Genomic DNA, 23,737 nt, shown 5'->3' with positions numbered 1-23,737 from the left:
TATATAAACGTGGTAAAATAAAATAAAATCTTCCGGAAAATCCGGAAGAGTTGGCAGGTATGATACTATACTCCGTTGGAAGTTAAGAAAAGACAATTGCGGCATAGGATTCAAGTAATCATCCGCGACAGCAAATAGTTCCGTTTTATTTCGTTATCAAATTATACAAATATGCTTTCAAAACAACATAAAAGCTTTTGAGAGTTAAACAAATCGGACAGATATTTAATTCGCGTTATCTTTTACGATATATATCTTGCAATTATTTAAAAAAAATTTTATAATTTCGTAGCCTTACTAGAATTCTAGACTTGGCGACGTATTTCAATAAATAAGGAGAGCATTTGTTCTTGAAAAGGAAGCAACTATATAACGGTGCCACTATTGGATTTAATTGAACCACTAAAAATGACTCGTCTCATGTTGACATGCTCTTGTCAAATCAAATGCGAGATAAAGAATTTTTACTTTTGTTTCGCTGTAGAAAAAAATCGTCTACAAGAAGCGATATTTATTATTCCTTCATCAGCTTCTTTAAATGCAAACGGAAAGATGTATATTAGTTACTATTTTTAGATATCAATTGTATTAATTCTTATTACTTGTTAATTGATTATTGTTGATAATAACTGTTATTATTATTAAAAAGAAAGCAAACAAAAAGGTGGCTGTGCAACATCATTTCAATAGTTAGCGATATTAATATTCATTCTCGCTGGGAACTTGTCATCCATTTGGCGTACACTTAGATGCAAACAGGCTCCTTCCATAGGGATAATGGTTTTTTATTAACTTACAACAGAGTATAAGAATCTTCTCGCCCAATATTATCCCAAGTAAAATTTTTTTTAACTAATGCTAATATCAAATTTATTCATGAGGAAATCGTAAAACATAGATTTAGATGACTTGGCCATATACTAAAGACAACCAGATTCAATCCTGCAAATGCTGCCAGCCCATGGGCGCGTGACGAAAAAAGAAAGAGTGAAAGCCAAGATGGAAAAGATGTATAAGAAAAGATCTCGGCAAAGACAGGATTGGCAGGATGAGAGAAGTGCGTTGCTTATTCAAAGACAGGAGTTCTTGATGGAAGAGACTTGAGGCCTTATATTTTAGTTCGGCAGGAAGTATATATAGGTAATAATGAGCTGTGTGAAATAGGAATCACTCAAGGATTCAAATAAACTGGAGTTGAAAATAGCTTAATTTGCTATTTCTGCTTCAATTTGCTGGAGCTAAATTTGATCCGAACCCAAGAAACAGAGAACTCTTTAGTCTCTCACTCTTTTTTTAATTCCCTCAGCGAATAATTTTTAACTAACCTACATTTGCATTACGTAAAAAAATATTAACAAGTTTATTAATAAGCAAGGACATCTCATTCATATGATTCTACACAGGATGTCCGAGAGAGTGTAGAATCCATATTATTTTTAAGAGAGCCTTTAAGACCAAAACATAAAGAAATAGTAACTAGTATATTTATAAGTACGGACATCTCATTCATATGATTCTACACAGGATGTCCGGGAGAAAGTAGAATTCATATTATTTTTAAAGAGGACCTTTAAAAACAATACACATAAAAAAAATATTAACTAGTTTATGAATAAGTAAGGACATTGCATTCATATAATTCTTCACAGGATGTCCGGGAGAGTGTAGAATCCATTTTAATTTTAAAGAGAACCTTAAAAAACAATGCATAACGAAATAGTAACTAGTTTATTAATAAGTAAGGATACATCTCATTCATATGATTCTACACAGGATATCCGAGAGAAAGTAGAATCCATATTATTTTTAAAGAGGACCTATAAAAACCTTAAAACGTAGTTGAAGCGACTCTAATTACAGAGGGTTTCTAATAAGCAAGTAACAAACTACCTAGTATCATTTAATAAATTTATTTCATGTATGGTGAATAAGAATAAAGCAAACATCGATGAATTAATACAAAATAGTTTTATTTATGCTCTCAAAGCTCGATCGAGGTCATTGATCAAGTCTTTGACTGATTCCAAGCCAACAGACAATCTTATTAAGTTTTCTGGAATACCCATTTCGGCTCTTTTTTCCTTTGTGACGCAGCCAGCAGTCATCAACGATCTGAATTTAGAAAATTTCTTTTTACAACTTCGAATTTAAGTAAACTTAATAAAAATGAATAAGCTTTAAATGTATCCTCGGTATACAGACAAGTGACTAAAATAATATAATGTATGGTGCGGCTTTGAGGAGAAGTCCTCCAGACTGAAAATCTGAGGCTGTCTGCGGCTATGATAACAAGCGAAAGTTACTCATGACGACCTACGCTAGGATAAAGACAAAACTATTCAATCCACACCCCTATTCGAAGTGATCTTTCCTCGTAACTATAGTACCCGCCGCGAAGCGAGACGGGTGTCTGGAGGAGTTCTCCTCAAAGCCACACTATATGCAAAGTGCTTAATTGCCTGCTATCTTTTTGAGAAAAATGACCCTAGTCAATATTCCTTTTTGAATAAAATAGCTCTAGTCAACAAAAGATAGCTGATTTCCATTTTGGGGGAAAAAAAGTATGAGTCACTATACATTGCTGCTAGGGGAAAAGGAGCCCTTGTCAACATTGATAGCTTTTGACTGAATACCCATACAATATTCATTTTTATTTTTACCTAAAATTGGTCACAGACAATTAAACGACTTACGAACATTATCTCATTTTTCACAATTATTGTGTCACTTTTAGCAGTAACACATATTTAAAGGTAAACTTTAAATATGTGTTACTTGTATAGGTGTATAAGAATTTTTTACAAATACTTTTATAAGAATACGCATTTTTAATAGTAAATTTATTGATATTTGCATTCTTCTTCTTTTATATTAATGGATATTTTGCATTGTTTGAAGTAGTTAAAGAAATAAACTATAAAAACATAATTAATGGCTTGGTCGATAATAGGAAAATTCTGTTTGAAGACACATATAAGATGTTCCATAATCATTGCCCAAAATATATTTTTCAAAATCCTAATTAAAGATGAAGTAAAAAGGGTGCACATTTGGAATCGCAAGTTTATACTTAAACGAGGGTAAAACAAAAAACCCATCTAAATTTGATTAATCTCTATTTTAGAAAAATGAGCAAATGATAAGCAGCTTGATAGTATTTATAAAATATGCTTTTCAACTCATCCCTTTTTCTTCAAAAAGTCAAGAAAGTTTTGATGCTTTTAATCCCATCTTCTGTAATCTTGCTTCGTCAGACATACTTATTTTTTTTATTTTTTGCTTCTTCTCTCTTAAATATTCATTTTTGATGCCTATTTGTACAGATATTTCTTACTTCATTTTTTAAGGGATCCTAAAAATATGTATTGAAGGCAATCATTACAATACAACTTGTTGCCAAAATTAATGAAGTTATGTGTTTTGGATACATTGAAATATCGTGCGTTTTTGCAATTCATTTATGTATATAAAACTAGATAATTGCCGTGCAAGCTATATACTGGAGATTGGATTTTTTTTAATATATTTAACAGGAAATATATAACGCTTTCGCCTATTTTATATTTTTAGAACTTCTGTAAAAATAGCGAAATCAGGATATATTCATCATCAAGATTTACAGTGGAAAAAAATAAATGTTATCAAAATTATTTGCATAAAAAAATAATTATTTTATCAAAATCTGATAAGTCATGATAGTGTAAAGGAGAATCACACCATTGATAGAATTTATATCATCACACGACAAAAAAAAAATTACGTTTCTTATAGAATTAATATTTTAAAAACATAATTCTGGTGATAAAACTAATATGGTATGGTGAACAAATATGTATAAAGCACTCAACTAATGGAACCTACAAATAAATTTGTTCTTATGATCAAAATTTTACTTTTCTCTGTGAATTTTTCAAACTAGGATAAATTATTTTAATTATTTATGAGTCTATTAAATATTAATTTGTGATAAATTTGTAAGGGCTCTAAGCTCTTTATGTTTTGCAACTATTCTAAAATTTCATGTCTTGGAACATTTTTTTTTTGTGAGAAACTAAAAGAAAAAAAACCGCTTACGACACATCCATCAGACTCTCTGATGACCCTAAACTGACAGCAAGTATAAATATCTTGATATTGACTGCCACTTTCCTCGCCTTTTCAATGCCTCCTTTCACACAAAACGACACCATTCCGCCAAATCCTTTACATTGCTTCAGAGCAAGTTCATGCTGGGGATGACTTTTCAGACCTTCAAGAAATATTCACTTAATAAGAGTTCGCAAAGTAGAAGGTATGAAAGCATTATATGAATCATAAAATAATCGTGATTTATAAAAGTTACCAAAATCGAAATGATAGTTTATTGATGCCAAAGCTCTCTGAAATGGAAAATAACTATCACAAATATTTTTATGGAGGTTAATCCTGGAATATTTGTAAAGGTATTGAAGTACTAATTTTTCCAAAAAAAGATTTTTAGAAACTTTTAGGATATTTCGACAAAACCGAAAGCTTCAACGTTTTTTAAGTTGTAGGATTCCAACTAAAATTATTTAAAATCATTTTATTAATCGGGATTTTTTTATTCCAAATCCAGTCATTTGTAAAACAGGTGGCTTAATTTTAGAGTTGTGAATTTTAAGTTATTAAGTTACAATTATTGTGAATTCTAAGTATAGAATAATAATCATTAGAAAACTTCTTGACTGAGATTTTTTTTTTAATCTTTTGAAATGTCTATGTTTTAATACATAGAATTATAAATAAATTACTGTATTTTAATCGGTGTAAAGGTAGACCTAATAACTCAGATTTATTATAATAAAAAAGCGCAAAGCAAGATGATATATATATATATATATATATCACGGGACAAGACAGTCCTAATCCAATGAAACCATATCTGTCCTCCTTGTCCCTGTCTAAAAGGAGGAATGAAGAAATAAAGGGCAAATTTGGATTGGAAAAAAATCAAAACCTATTCATTTGTCGAAGAAAACCGAAAAGGGATTGATTATTCGAAACACTTCCAAGTTTCTTCAAACATAATTACTCTAATAATATAGCAAACCACTGTATTATGGATTCACGTGTGGTAAAATATACATGACTATACTTTTTTTGACTTCACTTTAGAAAAAAAGTGTTTAAAACATAGAAAGGTCTATTATAAAGAATTATGTATTGTATATATGGTCAGATAAATAATAGCTCTTAATAGAAACCTGGATAGAACACTTTCTCTACATTTGGATGTTGTTCCAAGAAATATGCAATTTGAGAAGCATTTTCCATGTGACGTTCCATTCTCAAATGTAATGTTTTAAGCCCTCTCAACACCAGATAACAATCCAAAGGAGAAGGCAAGGATCCTATAACTGGAAAAAAGAAAGAAAGAAATTTGTAATGAAAAAAGAAAGATAAAAAAAAAAGAAATTTTTTAATCCCTGCGTTACTTCTAAACAACACAAATTCCATGGATAATCCTAAATTTGTTTTTGTTTGACAGGAATTTTTTTTAATTTTTCAACTAACATTGCAGCACTGCTTTTCTGTTAACTAACTTTTTCCATTATATTTTCCATGTTAATGAAAAAATATCAGTGAAGAAAAATCGATATTCAAAGGTTGGCTGGTGATATAAAACAATTTAAGCCTTCTTTTCATTTGCATTTGTTGTTGTTTTTTTCTAGTTCTACGGCTTGACGAGTTTTTTTAGTTTATTTACAAAGTTCTACAAAAATAATGATACACCCTTACGTTACTCAAATGATAAAAAAAAATAATATTGCGTTATTGTTTGAAAACAACAACTTTGTATCTGCTAAAGGGAGTTTCAAAAATAAGAATTAGTGCTTAAAAGAAATTGTTTTTTTAAAAAAAATTGTAACAAATAAATACAGAACTAAAAAAAAATCCCATTACAAAATTGATTAAAGGTTGTTCATTTTTAGGACTTTTAAATTATTTCTAAACTGGAAAAGAATAACGTTCTTTTTGATTGGCGCTCTCACTTCACCCTTGTTTACAGGAAGCCATTTTTTCCCTGTCTGAATTTGGGTGCTCTTTGTTTGGCCGCAGAAATAAGCTGGGATGTACGATCGTAAAAGTGTGTTGAATATGAACATTAAAATATGATTGCCTCAATTTTTTTTCTTTTTTTGTTAGTGGACATAACTATTCAAATAAGTTTCATCAAATCGGCATTTCTATCAAAGGTGCTTGGTGAGGCGCAAGCGCATTGTTGAAATTCAAAATAAAGTGAAAGTGAAATAAATGCATTAACTGTGTTGAAACATTACTTCCTTGCTTAATCCATTACTTAATTTTCATTAAGCCAATTTTTTTTTTGAATTTTATTAATGTTAATAATATTTACTATATCCGTCATTACATTCTGATTTGTTGCATAAATATTTCAACATTTAAAAGATTAATGCATTTTGCAAATATTTTATGAACTAGAGCCGGGTTTTTCAAGCATTCATCCCATTCAAGTCACTTTTTAATGACTCCTAAACTACACCACCTATAATTATCAATTTTTTTAATAAAATAGAAAAGAAAATTTACGCTCTGCTGATTCCTTGAGTTTTGCATAATATTCTTCACTGCCTGTAGCTGCAGCGCCCATTAATACATCTCCATGACCTGAATAAATCATTTTATAACTCGTTAAGAACATAAATAGTAGTTAATTATAGTTGTTACAAATAAATATTATCTGTGACAAATTATATTATGTATATATTAAACAAGTATTATATTTATATATAAATATTATTTATTTATTTATTTTTTTGTCATATGCCTGTTTAGGCAGTGGTGGTGCGATTGTTCCTGTTTTTCAGTGGCGCCATTATGGAAAGGAATTCGACTTCTGCCACGCCATTCACACAACCACAACCCGTTAATAGGGCGGGTCACATTCTCACACAAAGGAGAAAGGACATAGAACACAGAGAGAGAGAAAGAAACAACCATGGCTTGCCCGGGATTCGAACCCAGGATCTTTCTGATGCAAGGACAGTTCCATGCCTCCTACACAGGCTGGTCGGCAAATATTATTTATAAATATTATATATAAATATTATATTTATATTTGCATTTATAACTGTCATTGAACCGCCGACCCAATTTTGGGTTTACGACTACTAATGTTCAACTAGCCTTGCAATTTTGAACCCAATCCAGAAGACAAGGGAACACCTGGATCAAGCATCGAGAGATATTTGTCTTCGTGGAGGACTTTTCTGATGGAACTAACCCGTATTTGCGTTAAATGGAGAGGAAATCAGCGAATACTTCCCACGGTTAGCCAGATGGCAAGGGGACTCTAAACCCTGATCCGTCTACCACTAAGGATATTTTACTGTGGTCGGTGCAAGCCGAATGCGGAATTCGTGTCGACCAGCCGTCGCTGGGATTCGAACCTGGTTCACCTCATTGGTGAGGCGAACGCTCTATCCACTGAGCCATTGCGGCTTCTATAAATATTATATGTAAATAAAATAGTTGATTTATATAAATATTTATATTATACTTTCTTAATACTTTACAGATCGAACAAATTGCACCTAGGATATTTTTTTAAAGTTACATCTAACTATTGCCAAATGGGGAATTCACCTGGATCAGTTGGTAAAGTGTTAATAAAAAAGTTTTAATAAAAAATTTTTAATAAAAAAGGTTTAATAAAAAAGTTATAAAAAATAAAGTTTAAAAAAATAGAACATAATAAACTAACAAAACATCAAATACGACAATTATGTTTCAAAAATAGTTTATCGCAGAAAAATATAGCATAGCTTATTCTATTAGAATCAGAATTAATTTTGAACAACGAAAATGTAACATTTTTATATTACAGAAACTTTTTATTGTATTTTAAATGCTTTTATGGCATTTCATAATAAATAAAAGGTTTTAATAGATTTTGCCAAAGAAGAACATCTTTTTTAAGGACTTGATAAAAATACTTCTGAATTGTTTCCGAACTTAGAAATATTTCCGAAATCAAGATTTCTTATGTTTATACAAAGTGTTTGCAAATATAGAAATGATGAGATATCTCGACAAGTAAACACCTAAAATTACTCGAGGAATATATTTTTTGAAGATGCAATCGATGATAACAAACTTGACCCCGAATTTCCCTCTCGGGTAACGTGAAATTCTGTTAGAACCCCTATTTTTTATTGCAGATTACGGTTTTCCAGAAGAAAGTATCCCAATTTGATTCACAGATGGCGCTGTAATCAATTAAAACGATGCACAAATTGTTTACAGCGAATACTCGAAAACGCATGTCAGTTCGAAAAATAAAAATACACGCGTTTGGTATTTTTTGAAAAATTAATCTAAAGAAACCAAACTTCGGCCCCTACTGTCATCCCCTGATTTTAGATTGAATCTCAGAGGGTGGAAGATGAGTTTGGTGTCATTAGATAAGTTTTTAAAAAAGTATCAAACATGCCAAAAAAAAAAAACCTTTCATTCAAATCCGGTTCCTTTTTACTGGAAAATACAAAACTGCAATAAAAAACGGGGATTCTCATTTCATATTTTTTATTACAGTTTGATATCATTAAATACATCACTTCATTATATTTCAAAAGTTTTACACTTCATTCCAGGGAGTATTTTTCACCATATTTAACAATTTATATTTCTCACGATATTTTAATGATTACTTTTATTACACCCTGTATATGCTATCTTCTGCGTTTGATGAAAAAGATCTTTCTTAAACTTACCATTCATGTATTTTGTTAAAGAATGCATAGCAATATCGGCTCCCAGTAGGAGTGGATTCTGCAATGAAAATTGAAATACACACTATATTCAATCTACTATAATAACGTATATAAAAACACCCTGCCGAAATTGAAATAATATTTCTTTTAAAAATATTTATCTATACTGTTTAACAATTAGTAATAATGTAATATAATTTTAAAATAGAACATAAGTTCAATAATAATTATATCAACATTGTTTCATATAGGGGACAGGGAAGTGATTATGAGACTAGAGTGGTCATCTTGAATAACCTTATTTTGATTGGTCAAACTTTCTGTGTGAGATATCATAGATCGGACTCACTGATGTACAGTGCGCGAAAAAAAAGAAGAAAAAAAACGGACCACAGCGAATAACTTCCGATCAAATGATCAGATCTTCACGTTCTGTAACTCAATCTTAATGGCTCAAGGATTTGACTTCAAATATGCTAATTATTAAATGCAGTTGATGTTTAGAAATACGAAATCAGACACAAAAACATACTTTCTCTGAATACCTTTTTTTGACCGATTAAGAATTCTGACCCCCATAATATAGGGGGTAACCGCAGTGTGGGAAATATGATCCTAATTATGTTTGATCAGGTCCTAAGTTTGGAATCCTTAATGTTAATTTTACTTTTAGCTTATTTCGTTATAACTCAAGAATTTTTCAAGCGAATTGAAAAAATTTTGCACATAATTATAAAATTTAATTATCCAAAAATAATTCTATGCAAAAAATAACTTTTATTAGATATTTATTATTTTTTATTATTTTAGTTAATATTAGCTGAAAAATTGCAAAGCATAGAAATTTTTTAATTATTTTAAAGAATATAGTTTTATAAGGCAAAATACGAACTTTGAACGAAATCGGTTAAATAGTTCCTGAGAAATAAAATTTCAAAAAAATTAAAATTCAATTTCTCAGGAACTTTTCTATCGATTTTACTCAAATTTTGCATTTTGCCATAAAATTTCAATTCTTTAAAATGATGTTTAAAAATTTTATTCCTTACAATTCAAAAGTTTTTCGATCATAACTAAATAAATAATAAAAAATAATAAATATTCAATAAAAGTTATTTTTTAATGGAAATGTCTTTGGATAAAGAAATTTTATAATTGTGTGCAAAAATTTTGCAATTTGATTGAAAAGTTCTCCAGATATAACGAAATACGCTAAAAATCAAATTAACATTAAGGGGCCCAAAATAGCTCTCTTGACCAAATTACGGGGACCATATTTCCCAAACTGCGCTACCCCCTATATTTCGGAGATCAGAAATCCGATTACGTCAAAAAAAGTTATGTTTATTCAAAGAAAGTAATTTTTTGTATCTGATTTCGTAACTTAAAATATCAATTGCACTAATTAATTAACAATCATATTTGAGGTCACCCCTTGAATAATTAAGATTGAGTTCTAGAACGTGTAGATCCAATCATTATATCAAAAGTTATTCATGGTGGTCATTTTTTTTTTACTATACGCACTGTTCACTTCTATGTGCAGTTACATATAATTACACTATTAATACTTTGGTAGAAATTTATAAAAGAACTATTTTAGGGTGCAAAAGTAAATTTTAAATTTTCTCTTTATTTTTTTATTAGCACATTTTATTTTGTCAGAATTTAAAAAAAGGTGATTGTATGTTATAAATATAATTGTTTTTTTTTTTTTTTTTTACTTTTTTTAATATTATCCTTTGCTTCGTATAGTTTCAGTTTACCAGCATTAGAGCATAAGCAAGCACACGCCATTGCGTGTTCTACTGTAGACACATGGTGGTGGGGAAAATGTGAACCTGCCCACACTGGCCCATGCAGCACATTCAACATCCAATGGATGAAATATGAATTAGTTACAAATGTAACACATTTGACGATATTTATATTCTAAATTAGAAAATTCTGTAGAATGATGTATCTTAATAAATTGTCGTTTTAACCTCAAGTAAATAACTTAGCACAAAACTTTTATATAAATCCACTTTCTAAAGATTTTGTTAAGAATTCAACGATGTTTTATCAAGTTTGTTAAAAAATCACATTTCAAAATTGATTAGTTAAATTAGACAAAAAAAAATTCATGTGCAGGTGGGTTCAAAAATTTCTGTTAACCCCTTCCTTCTCGCTCCCGTGAAAATGACGGGGTGAAATTTCGCCCGCTATTTCTCGCTCCCGTGATATTGACGGGCTGGAGTGTTCAGTAGTAACGAGCCAATAAGAATAAAACTAATTCATTTCTTTTGCCCGGAAAACATTTTATTTCTAATTTTACACACCTAATGGCAGTACCAGGATATTTTTAAGGTAATTGTAGATAGCTAGTTTGTTTTAAACTAGTTGCAGCATTAATCAAATACGTAATACAAATACAAAAGCCAAAAAAATAGGCACTTTTATGATCGTTTTCTTGAAAATTAACAGATCGTTAAGGGGTTAAAAATGTAAGGCATGTATTGGAAACCTAAATAAGCATATCTCATATAGAAATGTGTTTGAGAAAGTACTTTGTTGTGCCAGTAGAGAGCACTGTTGCTTACTAAAGTGTGATACTCCAGGCGCCATCTTATTTCCCTTCTGTTCAAATATTTCGATTTTCTTAAAAAATCCTCGAGATATGGTGAAATATGCAAAAAGTAAAATTAACATGAAGGAGTCTTATTTTTCGACCTTCGTCCTAAACAAACTATTGAAACCATATTTTCGATATTCAAGGAATTGTAATAACGTTCGATTGGAATGAAGTTATATTTAATCAGAAAAAGTCCGTTTTTATGTTTGATTCCGTAACTTAAAATATTGTCTGCTCTAATAATCTTATTTAACTCTAGCCCCTTCAACCCTTAACATTTAGTCTTAGTGCATAAAAATCCAATCAGAACTTATTCAGGGTGTTCAATTTTACATTTTTGCTCACAATTCAAAATCATATACACATTTTTTATGTTATGAATCACTATTTACATGTTACATTAAACATTTTTTGAAGTTTAAAATAAATACAACCCCACAAACTTTTTCGAATTACTAGGTACTATGCTAAATCGTTCCATCATTTAAATGTTAGTAAATATTATCACAGAGCTGAACATCATTCAGGTTACAGAAAATTTAAAGTGTAATAATCTTTCCCTAATTCCACATAATAGTAATTATTACTCGGTGAAGTGTGATTTTCGAGACAAATTTGACATTTACCTGACAATAGGGGGACATAAATGTATTGTCCACTACCAGAAATGCTTTAGATTGAGTTTTTACTATGTGAGCAACAGCAGCTATATCCACTAGTTTCATTGTTGGATTGCATGGTGTTTCAATCCATACCATCTAGAGAAAAAATATATATTTTAGTACATAAAAATAATTAAATTAATGTTAATTATTTATCTATCGAAACATACATTTTCGAGAATAATTCATAATCTTGAATAAAAACGTAGGATCATTATAAAAAGAATGTTTCGTTTCAATCACGTGGAGGTACTGTTGAAGTTTGTAAAAATAATCATATCAGATGGATACAAAATATGAAGCTTCTTATCGTGTATTTTTTACATTCAAGTACTTTACTTGTTTGACATTTGTACTTTATCCTACATTTTTCTTAGTTTTGATCTATCTACAATTTTTATGGCAGAAATCTAACCCAATCAAATTATCTAAATTTTTGTTTATATCTGTACACGTCTTTCAGATTTTATGAACTTAGTAATTAAATTCAAATATGTTTTCAGAAATGTGCGTATGGCTCATAAATCTAATTTTGGCAAAAATCTTTTTAAACTAAAAAAAAAACAAAAAAAAAAAGTAAAAATAGCCATTTGTCAAATTTTTTACAAACGCAAAATGATACAAGAAAATAATTAAGAAAGAGGCCATTTGACTTGTAATCCTTCAACAGTGTGATTAAAACGAATAAGTATTTATGATAATTAGTCCCTAATAATAAGAGTTAAAATTTTAGTACTTCCATAATAATGCGCAACTATAGAACTTTAAATTATGCTTACTAAAGCATTATGTTATACTTTTTATTAGTTGAAGCAAATTTCCACTTGGATTCATGCAAGTGACGTCATCGTAGGTAAATCATGGCGTTTGTCGATTCATAACCAATCAGGTTCAATACAAACACGTGACGTCATACAGGTATCCAATTAAATCTGGTTAAAATCACGTGGTTAGACATAATGACTTCACTTCTTCTCGAGTTACAAGTACCTGATTTCCCCTTACCTATCGAAACGTACTTAGATAATAAAAAGATCATGGCACCTTTGGTCGCATGGTTTTTTTTGTTTTTTTTTTAAACTAATTCTTTTCAAAAAGTGTTTTAGTTCTTATTCAAAGTTTTATTAGTTCTTATTTAGTTCTTGTTAGTTTTTATTTAGTTCTTATTAAAACAAAGAACAATTATTGAATTTCCATTGTCAAAAGAATAAGAAAAATCTAGCTTTATTTTTTTTTTTTAAATTACAATATAAAATATACAGAATTTGTTTTTATTTTATTATTTAAATTGGTGAAGGTTATTAACAGTACAAATAAATAATTATATATTTATTTGCTTTGAATCCTTAGTCCCAATAAACATTACCTTGGTGTTTTTTCGTAAGTACTTCTTAAGATCATCTGCTTCCCGAAGATCCGCAAATGTCACATCAATTTCTCCAAGTGATTCTCGAATGCTTAGCATAGTTCTTGTACCTGCATTTATTTATTTGTCATTAAATGATAGCTTTCTACAGATTAAATAAATTTTGAATAATTTTTTTAAATAGTAATAATTTTCTAAAATTCGTTAAAATTTGGCCTCCGCTGTTAACATTATATTATATTTCATATCATCAGTGTTTTTATAATACTGTAAAATTTGCACTGTTATGTCGTGATATCAGATAAAATTGCAATAGCCTTGGTATTCTTTAAGTCGATATTTGAGTGCTCATTCGGTTTGTCCTATGTATAACTGTCAAATTGGCAAGAAATTTTGTATATTCCCCAGTTATTAAGGCATTCAATTGGTTGTTTAGGGTCCGAGAAACTGATTTAATTTTATCTGATTAATTTGAAATCAGTTTCTCAAACCCGTAGCAACTAATTGAACACACACATGGGTCACAGAGTCCTCCATGCTCCCATAACAAATTTTACGTCTCGGGGTAATTGAAGATTGATCGTTTTCTGTTTCAGGTCAAAATTGCGATCTGTGGATGAATGAATGCATGTATCAATGGGTTCGCCCTATAAACGGGTGTGGCAGAAGTTGAATTCTTGGCCATAGATGGCGCCACTAGAAAACAAGAACAATCACACTCCTTGCCTTAATGGACTACGACAACAGCAACAATAACTGAAGAATATACAAAATTCCATGCCGATGTAGACTGTCATGCGCGTTGTTGTTGTTACTTATCTCCAAAGGTCTGACGGCGTCAGATCAGATCCATAAATCCGTTGATGAGTAAAAAGTCGGAAACAAGGCGGGGAGAAGCGTAAATTTCTTCCCGAAGAAGTTCCAAGCAGCTTAAAACTGTTCAGCTGAAGCCTGATGTTGGTGGCATTTTGGGCAAAGAGGGTAGGATTTTATACCCTGATAAAAAGTAAGGCATTTTAGATGTCCACTGGCAAGGCGTGAAAGCCAAGTATTGATTTTTCTGTCGCATGGAAGAATCAACGAGCGTCCTGGCTTACTAGCTTTTTTAAAATTGTCATGCTTGAGGCAAACCAAACGAGCACTCAAACATCGGCTCAAAGAACACCAAGGCTAGGTCGTTGACCAAGAACTCAATCGTTCATCCATCGAGAAACATTACTGGACAAAAAGCCATAGGTACGAGTTTTCTGCACTTCATGTCATCCATAAATGTATTTCAGTAGTTGGCCTGGATTTTTGGGAGAGTTACTACATCATCAAAAACTCTATTGCGAATGATCTGGCCTCTGAATCATATTTGTTTACATATGGAAATCAATAATTTTTAAATTTTTGAATTCTCTGAGTGGCAGAAATTTTTTTCTTAAAGGGATCAAATAAACAATCTGGGAGATAATGCCTGTGATGCTTAACTATATGTGGTATTAAATACTACTGCTATTGACGTTATAGATACTTTGGTAATGAGTGCCCATTATACCGATCAAGTAGCCTATTATAGTAATACATTGCTAAAAAGCGGATAAGTACCCCGACATCACCATACTACACAACAAACATACATATATAACCGTTATTTTTAGTAATTTGTTGTTTCGCTGCGACTTCGTGCTAATTTCCATTATTTAAGTTTATAGAGACACGTTTAAAAAAAATATGCGTATCAATATAAGAAGCACGTGGCTTCATGTACCTTTTAAAATACAAAATACGATTTCCGTGACGTCATCACCATACTTCGCGAATTCATTCTGTGGAACAACGAATATTTCTAATGTTAGAATTTCACCGAGTGAATCATAGTGTTGTGAAAACCCAGCGAAGTTTGCCACAAAAATTTAATGCGACTAAAGAAACGGCGAAGAACGCAATTAGTGGTCTATTTCAAAATTTTGCAACTATTTTTAGCAATATGGTGTATTTTTCAAAATTTATTGCTTTTCTAATAACAGTGCCGAAAGAGACACCTTTTTATCTCAAACTAAATGGGTCAGTCATTTAGTGGACATCCTGTATACAAATACACATAAACATTTTGTTTTATTTACATAGATAATGAGACAAAAAATTTTATTTGCTGTGGTCAGTAATATGGTGAAATCATAGTCAAACAGTCAAATGATAGTGATCATTGTCATCAAAAATAAAACTCCAGTTAAAACTTGACAATTTTATCTAGTGAAAAACATCATCGAAGTTTCTATTAACGATAATTTTCACTAAATGATAATCTGTCAATAAAGTTTCATTGTTAGCTGTCAGAAACGAGAATAATCTTGCGATATCATTTAACAAAAAGCTTTAATTAAATTTTGAGTGATATAGCTAGTCTTTAAAATGGTCGGAAACTTTATTGTTGTTAAATTCCTATTAACGACAATATCGTGAGATATTCTGTTTGCATCAGCCAGGAAGCATTAGGAATTTTACATTGTCTTCAGGCCTAAAGCTCTAGTAGACATTTGAGGGTTCTAGCTAATCAGGAAAGTGGTCGAAAATTTGATTGAAATATTCCATTATAACAAATACGAACGCGATTTAATAAAACCGAAGTAAAAAATAGAGAATATAGGCGTCAAGATAGAAAATGTCCTTGCATCAGAAAGGTCCTTGGGTTAGAATCCCGGGCAAGGCATGGATGTTTCTTTCTCTCTCTGTGTATTCTATGTCCTTTCTCCTTTGTGTGTGAATGTGACCCGCCCTATAAACGGGTTGTGGTGGTGTGAATGGCGGTGCAGAAGTCGAATTCCTGGCCATAGATGGCGCCACTGAAAAACAGGAACAATCGCACCCTCACTGCCTAAACAGGCATACGACAAAAAAAAAATGTAGAAAATGTGTTTTATTACCGTGATACACTGAATCAAATAAAACTACATGGTCACCAATTTCCAACAATTGTGATATGGAAGTAACAGCAGCTATCCCAGACGAGAAGCATAACGCTGAAATTGAAAAATGAAATTTAAAAAAAAAACATTAAATGATGTTTGATGTTCCTTACATATTTAAAGACGAAATTAATGTATACTTATGCATTTTAAAAATATACATAATGTATATTTTTAGTTATCGATGGGTTTGTTTATCATTCAATTTCAGTTTTAATCGTATATATTAACTTTTTTTTATTAAAATTAAAAAATAATGAAATAAATCCAAGCTTGCTGCATAGTATTTTTATCTTTATAAAACAAAGAAATTGGGCAATATTATTACGAGCCATAATTTGAAATAATTATTAACGCGTTAAAAAGCTTCCAAAAATAATGATAAAAAGTACATCGAAAAATTTTATGTAAAAGAGAAAATAATTATAAAATAAAAATGGAGGAATATTATGTTTGACAAATTAATAATGTTTTATAAATGCTGTCGGACGACAATAAGGTAATATGAAATATTATTTCCACAAGTGAATTTTATTTTACATAAATAAGTATGCTGTTGTAATATTGTATTATAGTAGTATTTTTAATGATTATTTTTTTTAAATTTGGGTAGTTCCTTGAATGTGTGTAGCTTTAAAGCGCCATCGGATGAATACAATTAAAATCATTTTTTCATTCTCTTCAACATTTTTTTGTATAGTTAATTTTTTTATAACAAAAAATATTTTATATTTGAAAACATTTCTATGAAAAAACATTTCATTTAAAAACAGTTCACTCATGTTTCTGAAATGTTTCGCAAGCATTACGTTAGCTCTTCCAATGGTTTCAAGTATGATGACGTAAAAACTAATAACCAAGCAAACAATAAAAATTTTGAAAATAGGTTGCCCATGTGAGATGAAGCTTAGGGTAGACGTCAGAAAAAAATATGGATATTTGTGGGGTGTTCGGAGAAAGTTGTTGACAAACTATGTATAAAAGTAATATTGAGTACGCATTAATATTTAATTAATTATTCGGGTTTGTTAAATTAAAATATGTTTAAATTGTTATGTTATTAAAATTCCCTGCTCCTTTTTCTAAAGAAAAAGTAACTTCTTATAGATGATAAGAAAATAATGCAATATCCTTTTTATGGGTTTAAACGTTAAAAAACAGCATGATCTTCGCATAGATTTAAAAAATTTAGACTTCTTATCATAGGGCATCACTAAATGGTTGATATATTAACTTTCTAACTAACTTCTAACTTTAACTTCATCAAACAGGTATTTCCTTTGTTTCAAAATATTTCAGCAAAATATCTGACCTTCTCTTCGAATATTTTTCGCACAATATGCCTTTGATTTTCATCAACATATTTTATCCTATTTCCACTTAATACAAATAAAAAGTTCCGACGATTCGATAATAAAATCAAGGAAGAAACCTGTAAAAATAATTAAAATAATTTTTTCTCATCTTAAAGTTTTAAAATATTTACCGTATTTTGCATGTTCCAATGACGCTATGCATTTTTCCAACCTTTGTTTGGAAGGATTACTAATGGCCGAAATCTGCAAAGAAACAATTTTTCATGCCTGAAATTTATAAAAAAATCTGTCTACTTGTTATGAAAAATCTACATGTATTTTTTTTATTTTATAAAGTGCTATTTTCATATTTTTTTGTGTTTTTCATCCCTTTCAAAAATTGTCAGTATTGATCAAAATATCGACACTTATGATTATTGATATTTGCTTTCGAAATGCAAAAAAGATTAACGGCTTTAAACACTGCATTTACAAAATATTCTGAACAAATATAATTCAATATCTTAGAAATGATATATTTTCAGAAGTTTTTAGCGATGTTAATAATAGAATAGACTATAAATGTTGTTCCGTTCCATCACTAATAACTAAAATAGCTTAAAAATAATAATAAACAAGAAAACAAAGTGGTATTTAAAAATAAATTGTAAATTTTTATGAGTCACGTATTAAATAAGTAAAATAATGTTTTAACAAACAGGAAATTTTCATTTCAATAACTAATAACTTTGCGATGTTAAAAACACACTGAAATAAGAAATATTTTATAAACAATGTATTTAAATTGTATTTCTATGTTTAAAATCATAAAAGAAGATTTAAAAAAATATTACCTCATCATAGTGGGTGTGTAATTCAATTGATGGTTTGACTTCCTTTATTTTTTCACCTCCGTGAACAGCACGAGTGTCAAATTCAAGCATGATGTCCGTTATTTCAGATAATAAATATCCACAATGTGCTAAATATCCACAATGTCTCTTAAAACAATAATAAACAACAATAATTTTTTGAAAAATTTGACAAGAAAGCACGAGTAATCTATATGATTTTGAGACAATGTCGTTGGAAGGTTTCCAAAAAAAAAAAAAACAAGATAAAATTTCAATCCTTTTAACCGATTGTTTTCGTTCGTATCTGAGTTAAAAATGAAAAAAAAAAAACATTTATCAAATATATGAATGAAAAAGGATTAATTGTCCTTAGAGTGTCATTATGCAGTTTCTTTCTTAATTTCGAAAATGCATAGCTATTTTTCAATAACAATCTATTGAATGAATTCTGAAAAAGGTGTCCATTTATAAAAGCAAAAAAATTTTATAAACATTTCTCATTGAGATCTCAAATTCAAAACGAAATAACCATATTCAAGAATAACAAATTACTTTTGCCTGATAACTATTCTCAAAGTTTATAACTATTCTTATTTGAAAGCCATAATTGAGTTTATTTTGTTCATTTTCAGCATATGCATACACCAACATCAAAGTCATAACATTAAAAATTTCATTCTTCACGTAAAATATTTTCAAAATGATAATTAGTCTTTTTTTTTCAAGGGCTTATTCACATCTTCTAATAGAACTTTTTCTTTCGGCTAAAGTAAGTCGAACATTTAGGGTTCCATATCTGAATAAAGTTGAGTGCAATTGTTGTAGCCCGTGTGGAAATACAGAGAAACTAAAATGATGTAGAAAGATTGTTGTTTTGTTTATTATTATTGTGGATACGTTCGTTAAGTGTGTTACGTTTAATTTGATGCATCCTCTTTTGTGTTCACCAGACGGAGAAAAAAATTATTTTAAATTACCAACGTACTGTATGGTAATGACATTTCTGATAATTAAAAAACGTAATTGGGTATAATATGAAAACAGCACAACTACTTCCACTTACAAGGAATAACATTTACCTTTTAGTTTAATTAGTAAACTGAGTTTTAAATATGCTTACTAAATTCATAAACTTCGGTAAAATAACAATATAAATTATTTCCAAAGGAACTAGACTAATACAATTCCAACCTGGCGAGTAGCGACTTATAACAAGACACTTCGTTTGATGCTTTTACTTGTTGCTAGAAATCAGGTTCGCAGAAAATGCTGTTTACTAGTTAAATTTAGTAGGAATAACACGATCTGTGACGTAGGCTATAGTATACCCAATTCTGGTTAATAAAACCAATGTACACGGTATTTAAGCCTTTTCATTTGGTAATTTTTCTGCTAATATGGTAACGGTTTACCGAAAATTATAATGGTTCAAAATTGTAGTTTTTACTACCATGCATTTCCTTAAAAATACAAAACTGAAAAGTAAATTTAACTGAATAAACTGTTTTTATGACTCGCTCTAATATATCATGTCTAAGATATCCAAATGGTTGGTATCCTAAATGTTGGTAAGCTATTTTAAAGTATCCTGTTGGATATTTAAGGTATTCAAATTTTATCCAATTTAGTAAATTTTATCACAGGTTATAAAAGTATATTTTATTGTTAATTTTATCAAAAGTATTACCAAAGGGAAGTTACCTATATTTTTGGTATTCCTATAGAGACAGAAGCACGTCACATTTCATTATATTCTGGTAGTTTGGACCATACTTTTTTTTCAATGTCCTGTGTGATTTTTTCATTCTTTTCGTATGCTCGCCTAATTATTTTAAAACACTCTGTACATTAAACATTTACACTATGATTGAATGAAACGCTTAAGTCATAGAGCTAAAATACGTAAATTGTAATAGATACGAAATTTTAATGGAATATCTTATTCGTTTTTTAAGTTTGCCTCTTGCATTCTAGGTTAAAAAGAGAATTTTTGTTTTTGAATTTTTAAAGAAACTTAAAAAAAAAAATGACATTGATAATGCATCCAATTTTCAACCAATGCTCATAGTTAATACCTTATCCATTATAGAAAAATTCTTTGTACCACACGTGACGCCTTAGACTAAACAATAAATACGTCAAAAACATTTTATAATTTTGTAACCTTAAATATCCTAATATCAAATTATCCGTCCACTGTGCAAATCGATAAAATCCATTTCTTAAAATATTTAATGTGTCAAAACTCGTGGATTAGTCACAGATTCATATATTTATAATTAGTTTTTAAAATTATGAAGACTAACACCTGTAAACGACAAAAAATTTATAAAAAGTTTAAATTTTTTAAAAAAATTAAGTAATAATGCACAATTTTTTCATCACATTTTCCACTTTTTGTTTTGTATAGAGCGAATCGTTATGTGCAGGAAATGAGTCAATGTGAATAGTTAAAAATAACTTTATTCATAATAATTTAAAACTTAATTTTTTTCTAATTATTTAAGCATAAATTTATTCATATTCATTAACTACGAAATTATATTTATAGCTGTCCCTCCGATGTAGCGGTACCCTTCTCTTTGACTTGTAAAAACAAATGTTTAATGATTGATAGTTATATAATTTTCTAAATCAAACTGAGAATAAAAGCAATATTCTTTCGCCCTTTTTTACAGTTTTTGAGCATTAAAATGGCTTTATTTTGTTAATTAACAAATCATAACTCCATTTCTACAAATTAGTTTCCCCAATCATTTGTCAGAAATAACAAAACAAAATAGTAACATGCATAAGTTATAACCTTTCATAATTTTTAAAAATACTTTTTTACCATTACTGCAGATTTTATGTTTTTAAGTAAAAACGAAGTATACTTTTTAGTTTTAAATTTTCGTAAGGATTTTGGTCACACGTCCAGTTAAAGAAGGACGTTACTATAAAATTTATTTCGAAGCTATTTTTACATTTTTGTTTAATTCGACAATATTGGATTTTGAGAACATTCTCCCAGTTATATAAGTTAACATTTGTATAAATTATAAAAACTTTAGGGTACGTTTAATTAGAAAACATGCGGGTAATATTAGTTCTCAATCCAAAAGCATTCATAGCTCTTTTTCAAAATTTAGATTGTTTGCATTGTAAATATAAAATCACTTGAACACAAAGTTCTTACGACTTTCTTAGCTTTTGTTAAATAAAATTTTAAACTGTTACTTTTTAATGCATTTGTTTTGAAAAGTTCTGTTTTTTTTCCCTTTAAAAGAGTAAATATGAATTAAAGAAATTCTACGTGCAGAAATTTACAAGCCGTTAAACTTCTGCAATCGTTTAAAAATTTGCGAATCTATTTATTAAATGCGCCGTTTTCAAATGAATATACAGCATTAACTCTTAGTTAACTGTATCAAAGGAAAATCAGGAATATTATGATACACAAATGGAGAAAAGGTATAATTTATGCTTCGTATAAATAAAGCGAAATAACGGGAAAAATAAAGTTACAATTACGCAAATATAAGGATTATCTTACTAATTATAACACAAAAATTGACAGACTAAAGTTTTAGTTTTGTAAACCAGAATATTTCTCAGTGTTTAAACAAAAGAAAAATTATTTTTTGTTGTTGTTGTTTTTTTTTTGTTTTTTTTGACACTGAGGAAGGTTCTTGTTTACAAAAAGTTTTTGGGCTAAAATAAGTAAAAAATTTTGCTGAGTAATGTTTTTTATTAAAAATAAGGCACATTCATACAATTCAAATTGGCAAACTTACAGCATCACTGACAAATTGGAGTACAGAAGAAAACAACATTCATTAAAATTAATTTATTTTTAGGAAAAATAATAACTTTTATCTTTATTTAGCATGAAATATCTATTGAAAATATATAAATCAAAATGAAGTTTAGATAAGTGATATTCCGAAAATGATTAAATAACAAATAAATGCAATTCATTCTTATTGGCTTAAACATAACAAAATTCTCGGTATGGATTATTGTTAATACTTGAAGAAAACAAAGGGAAAAAATGATAAGCTAAAAACAATTTTTTCATGGTTGGTCTTTAAATTCGTGTTTACTAAATGGATGGTGTATACAGAGTATCCAATAAATATCACCAGAAATGTCATCGTACACCTATAGGGGCGCTTCCCCTATTAAGAACTGTTTCTTTATGTACCTTTGAACAAATATTTTTATCTATATTAACTTAATTTTACATTTTCAATTCATGACTGTCGAAAATTGAATTCAAATAGGTACAGTGTTAGCTGATTTATCGTAATTTAGAGATTTAGGGACTAATTTGAGTAACTCACCGAATCATTAAATTACCATAAAATAGCTACTTCCTAGTCTATATAAAGCTATTTTTCGTCAATAATTATTGAAATACACAAGTATCAACATGAAATTAAGATAGTTTAGATAAATATGTGTAATGGTTCAAAGGTACGGGGAGAAAATTTGCATAATAGGAAAGCGCCGCAATGTGCGTACGTCACATTTCTCGTTAGGAGTAACTAAGCAATTCTGTATCCTTTTGATGTACCTGAACTACCTCAAAACCTCCAGAAGAAAGTCTTCACACGGGTTACCATGAGTGAGAAATCCGATCCAAACGTTGTGGCATATTTCGTATATCCCCCCCCCCCCGCGCAGTTTAGTAATCAAGACCTTGTGACATATTTATTATTTTCTTTCAAATGCACAGTTTATGTTCGTTAAGTCGGACAACTAAATTGATTCGTGCACACTGTGGACCAGAAGACCATGATCTTTGATCAAAAGACAAAAATTAAATTTTGAACTAAAATATGTGTAGGCAGTTTTAATATAGCCCAAATTAAGTATTCATAATCATTCCAAACATTATAGTTTACATTTTGGACCGACGAGAGTACAATGTAATGAAAAATATGTTAAGAAAAAAAATTTTAATGCAACTTTAAAATTTTTATTTCAGAAATATATATAGGAATTTCACCTTACTGTTGGGTACAGCTCTATCCATCCTCGGAAGTTCCTACCTGGGTTTAACCCCATAATTATCTCCCACCACCTTCCTTCGATTAACTACCCTTCTATCAGCTCAAGATCGACTGCCGCATTAAAATTTTAAGCGTGTGCGCCAGAATAGCGAAATAAAGCCAAATCTAGATGGATGAAACTGATGGCCGCCTTCTTATGAATCACTTGTAAAATAGTCGTCTTCAATGATTTGTAGTTACAA

The 23,737-nt window shown here is 29.6% G+C and overlaps 1 protein-coding gene across 1 annotated transcript; it reads right to left on the bottom strand.

The window, feature by feature from the left end:
* Positions 1–1,949: 1,949 nt before the first annotated feature.
* Positions 1,950–18,797, bottom strand: LOC107443281 (cystathionine gamma-lyase-like). Its single transcript, XM_016057097.3, has 10 exons — positions 18,499–18,797; positions 17,836–17,908; positions 16,308–16,403; positions 13,399–13,508; positions 11,997–12,128; positions 8,757–8,814; positions 6,574–6,651; positions 5,226–5,378; positions 4,075–4,249; positions 1,950–2,112 (listed from the first exon to the last, which is right to left on the bottom strand). The coding sequence occupies exons 1-10, from the start codon at positions 18,586–18,588 to the stop codon at positions 1,974–1,976; spliced, it is 1,104 nt and encodes a 367-aa protein (XP_015912583.1). The 5' UTR covers positions 18,589–18,797; the 3' UTR covers positions 1,950–1,973.
* Positions 18,798–23,737: the final 4,940 nt, after the last annotated feature.

This window comes from Parasteatoda tepidariorum, chromosome 6 (assembly GCF_043381705.1).
Source record: "Parasteatoda tepidariorum isolate YZ-2023 chromosome 6, CAS_Ptep_4.0, whole genome shotgun sequence".
Taxonomy (NCBI): domain Eukaryota; kingdom Metazoa; phylum Arthropoda; class Arachnida; order Araneae; family Theridiidae; genus Parasteatoda; species Parasteatoda tepidariorum.
This window is presented reverse-complemented; position numbering and strand designations above follow the sequence as displayed.

Coding starts and splice junctions, on each gene's coding strand:
- LOC107443281 (XM_016057097.3), bottom strand. CDS start 18,588: ATGCTTGAATTTGACACTCGTGCTGTTCACGGAGGTGAAAAAATAAAG. Junction 12,129..13,398: donor ACTTACGAAAAAACACCAAG/GTAATGTTTATT, acceptor TTTTTTCTCTAG/ATGGTATGGATTGAAACACC. Junction 4,250..5,225: donor AGAGAAAGTGTTCTATCCAG/GTTTCTATTAAG, acceptor TATTTCTTGAAG/GTCTGAAAAGTCATCCCCAG.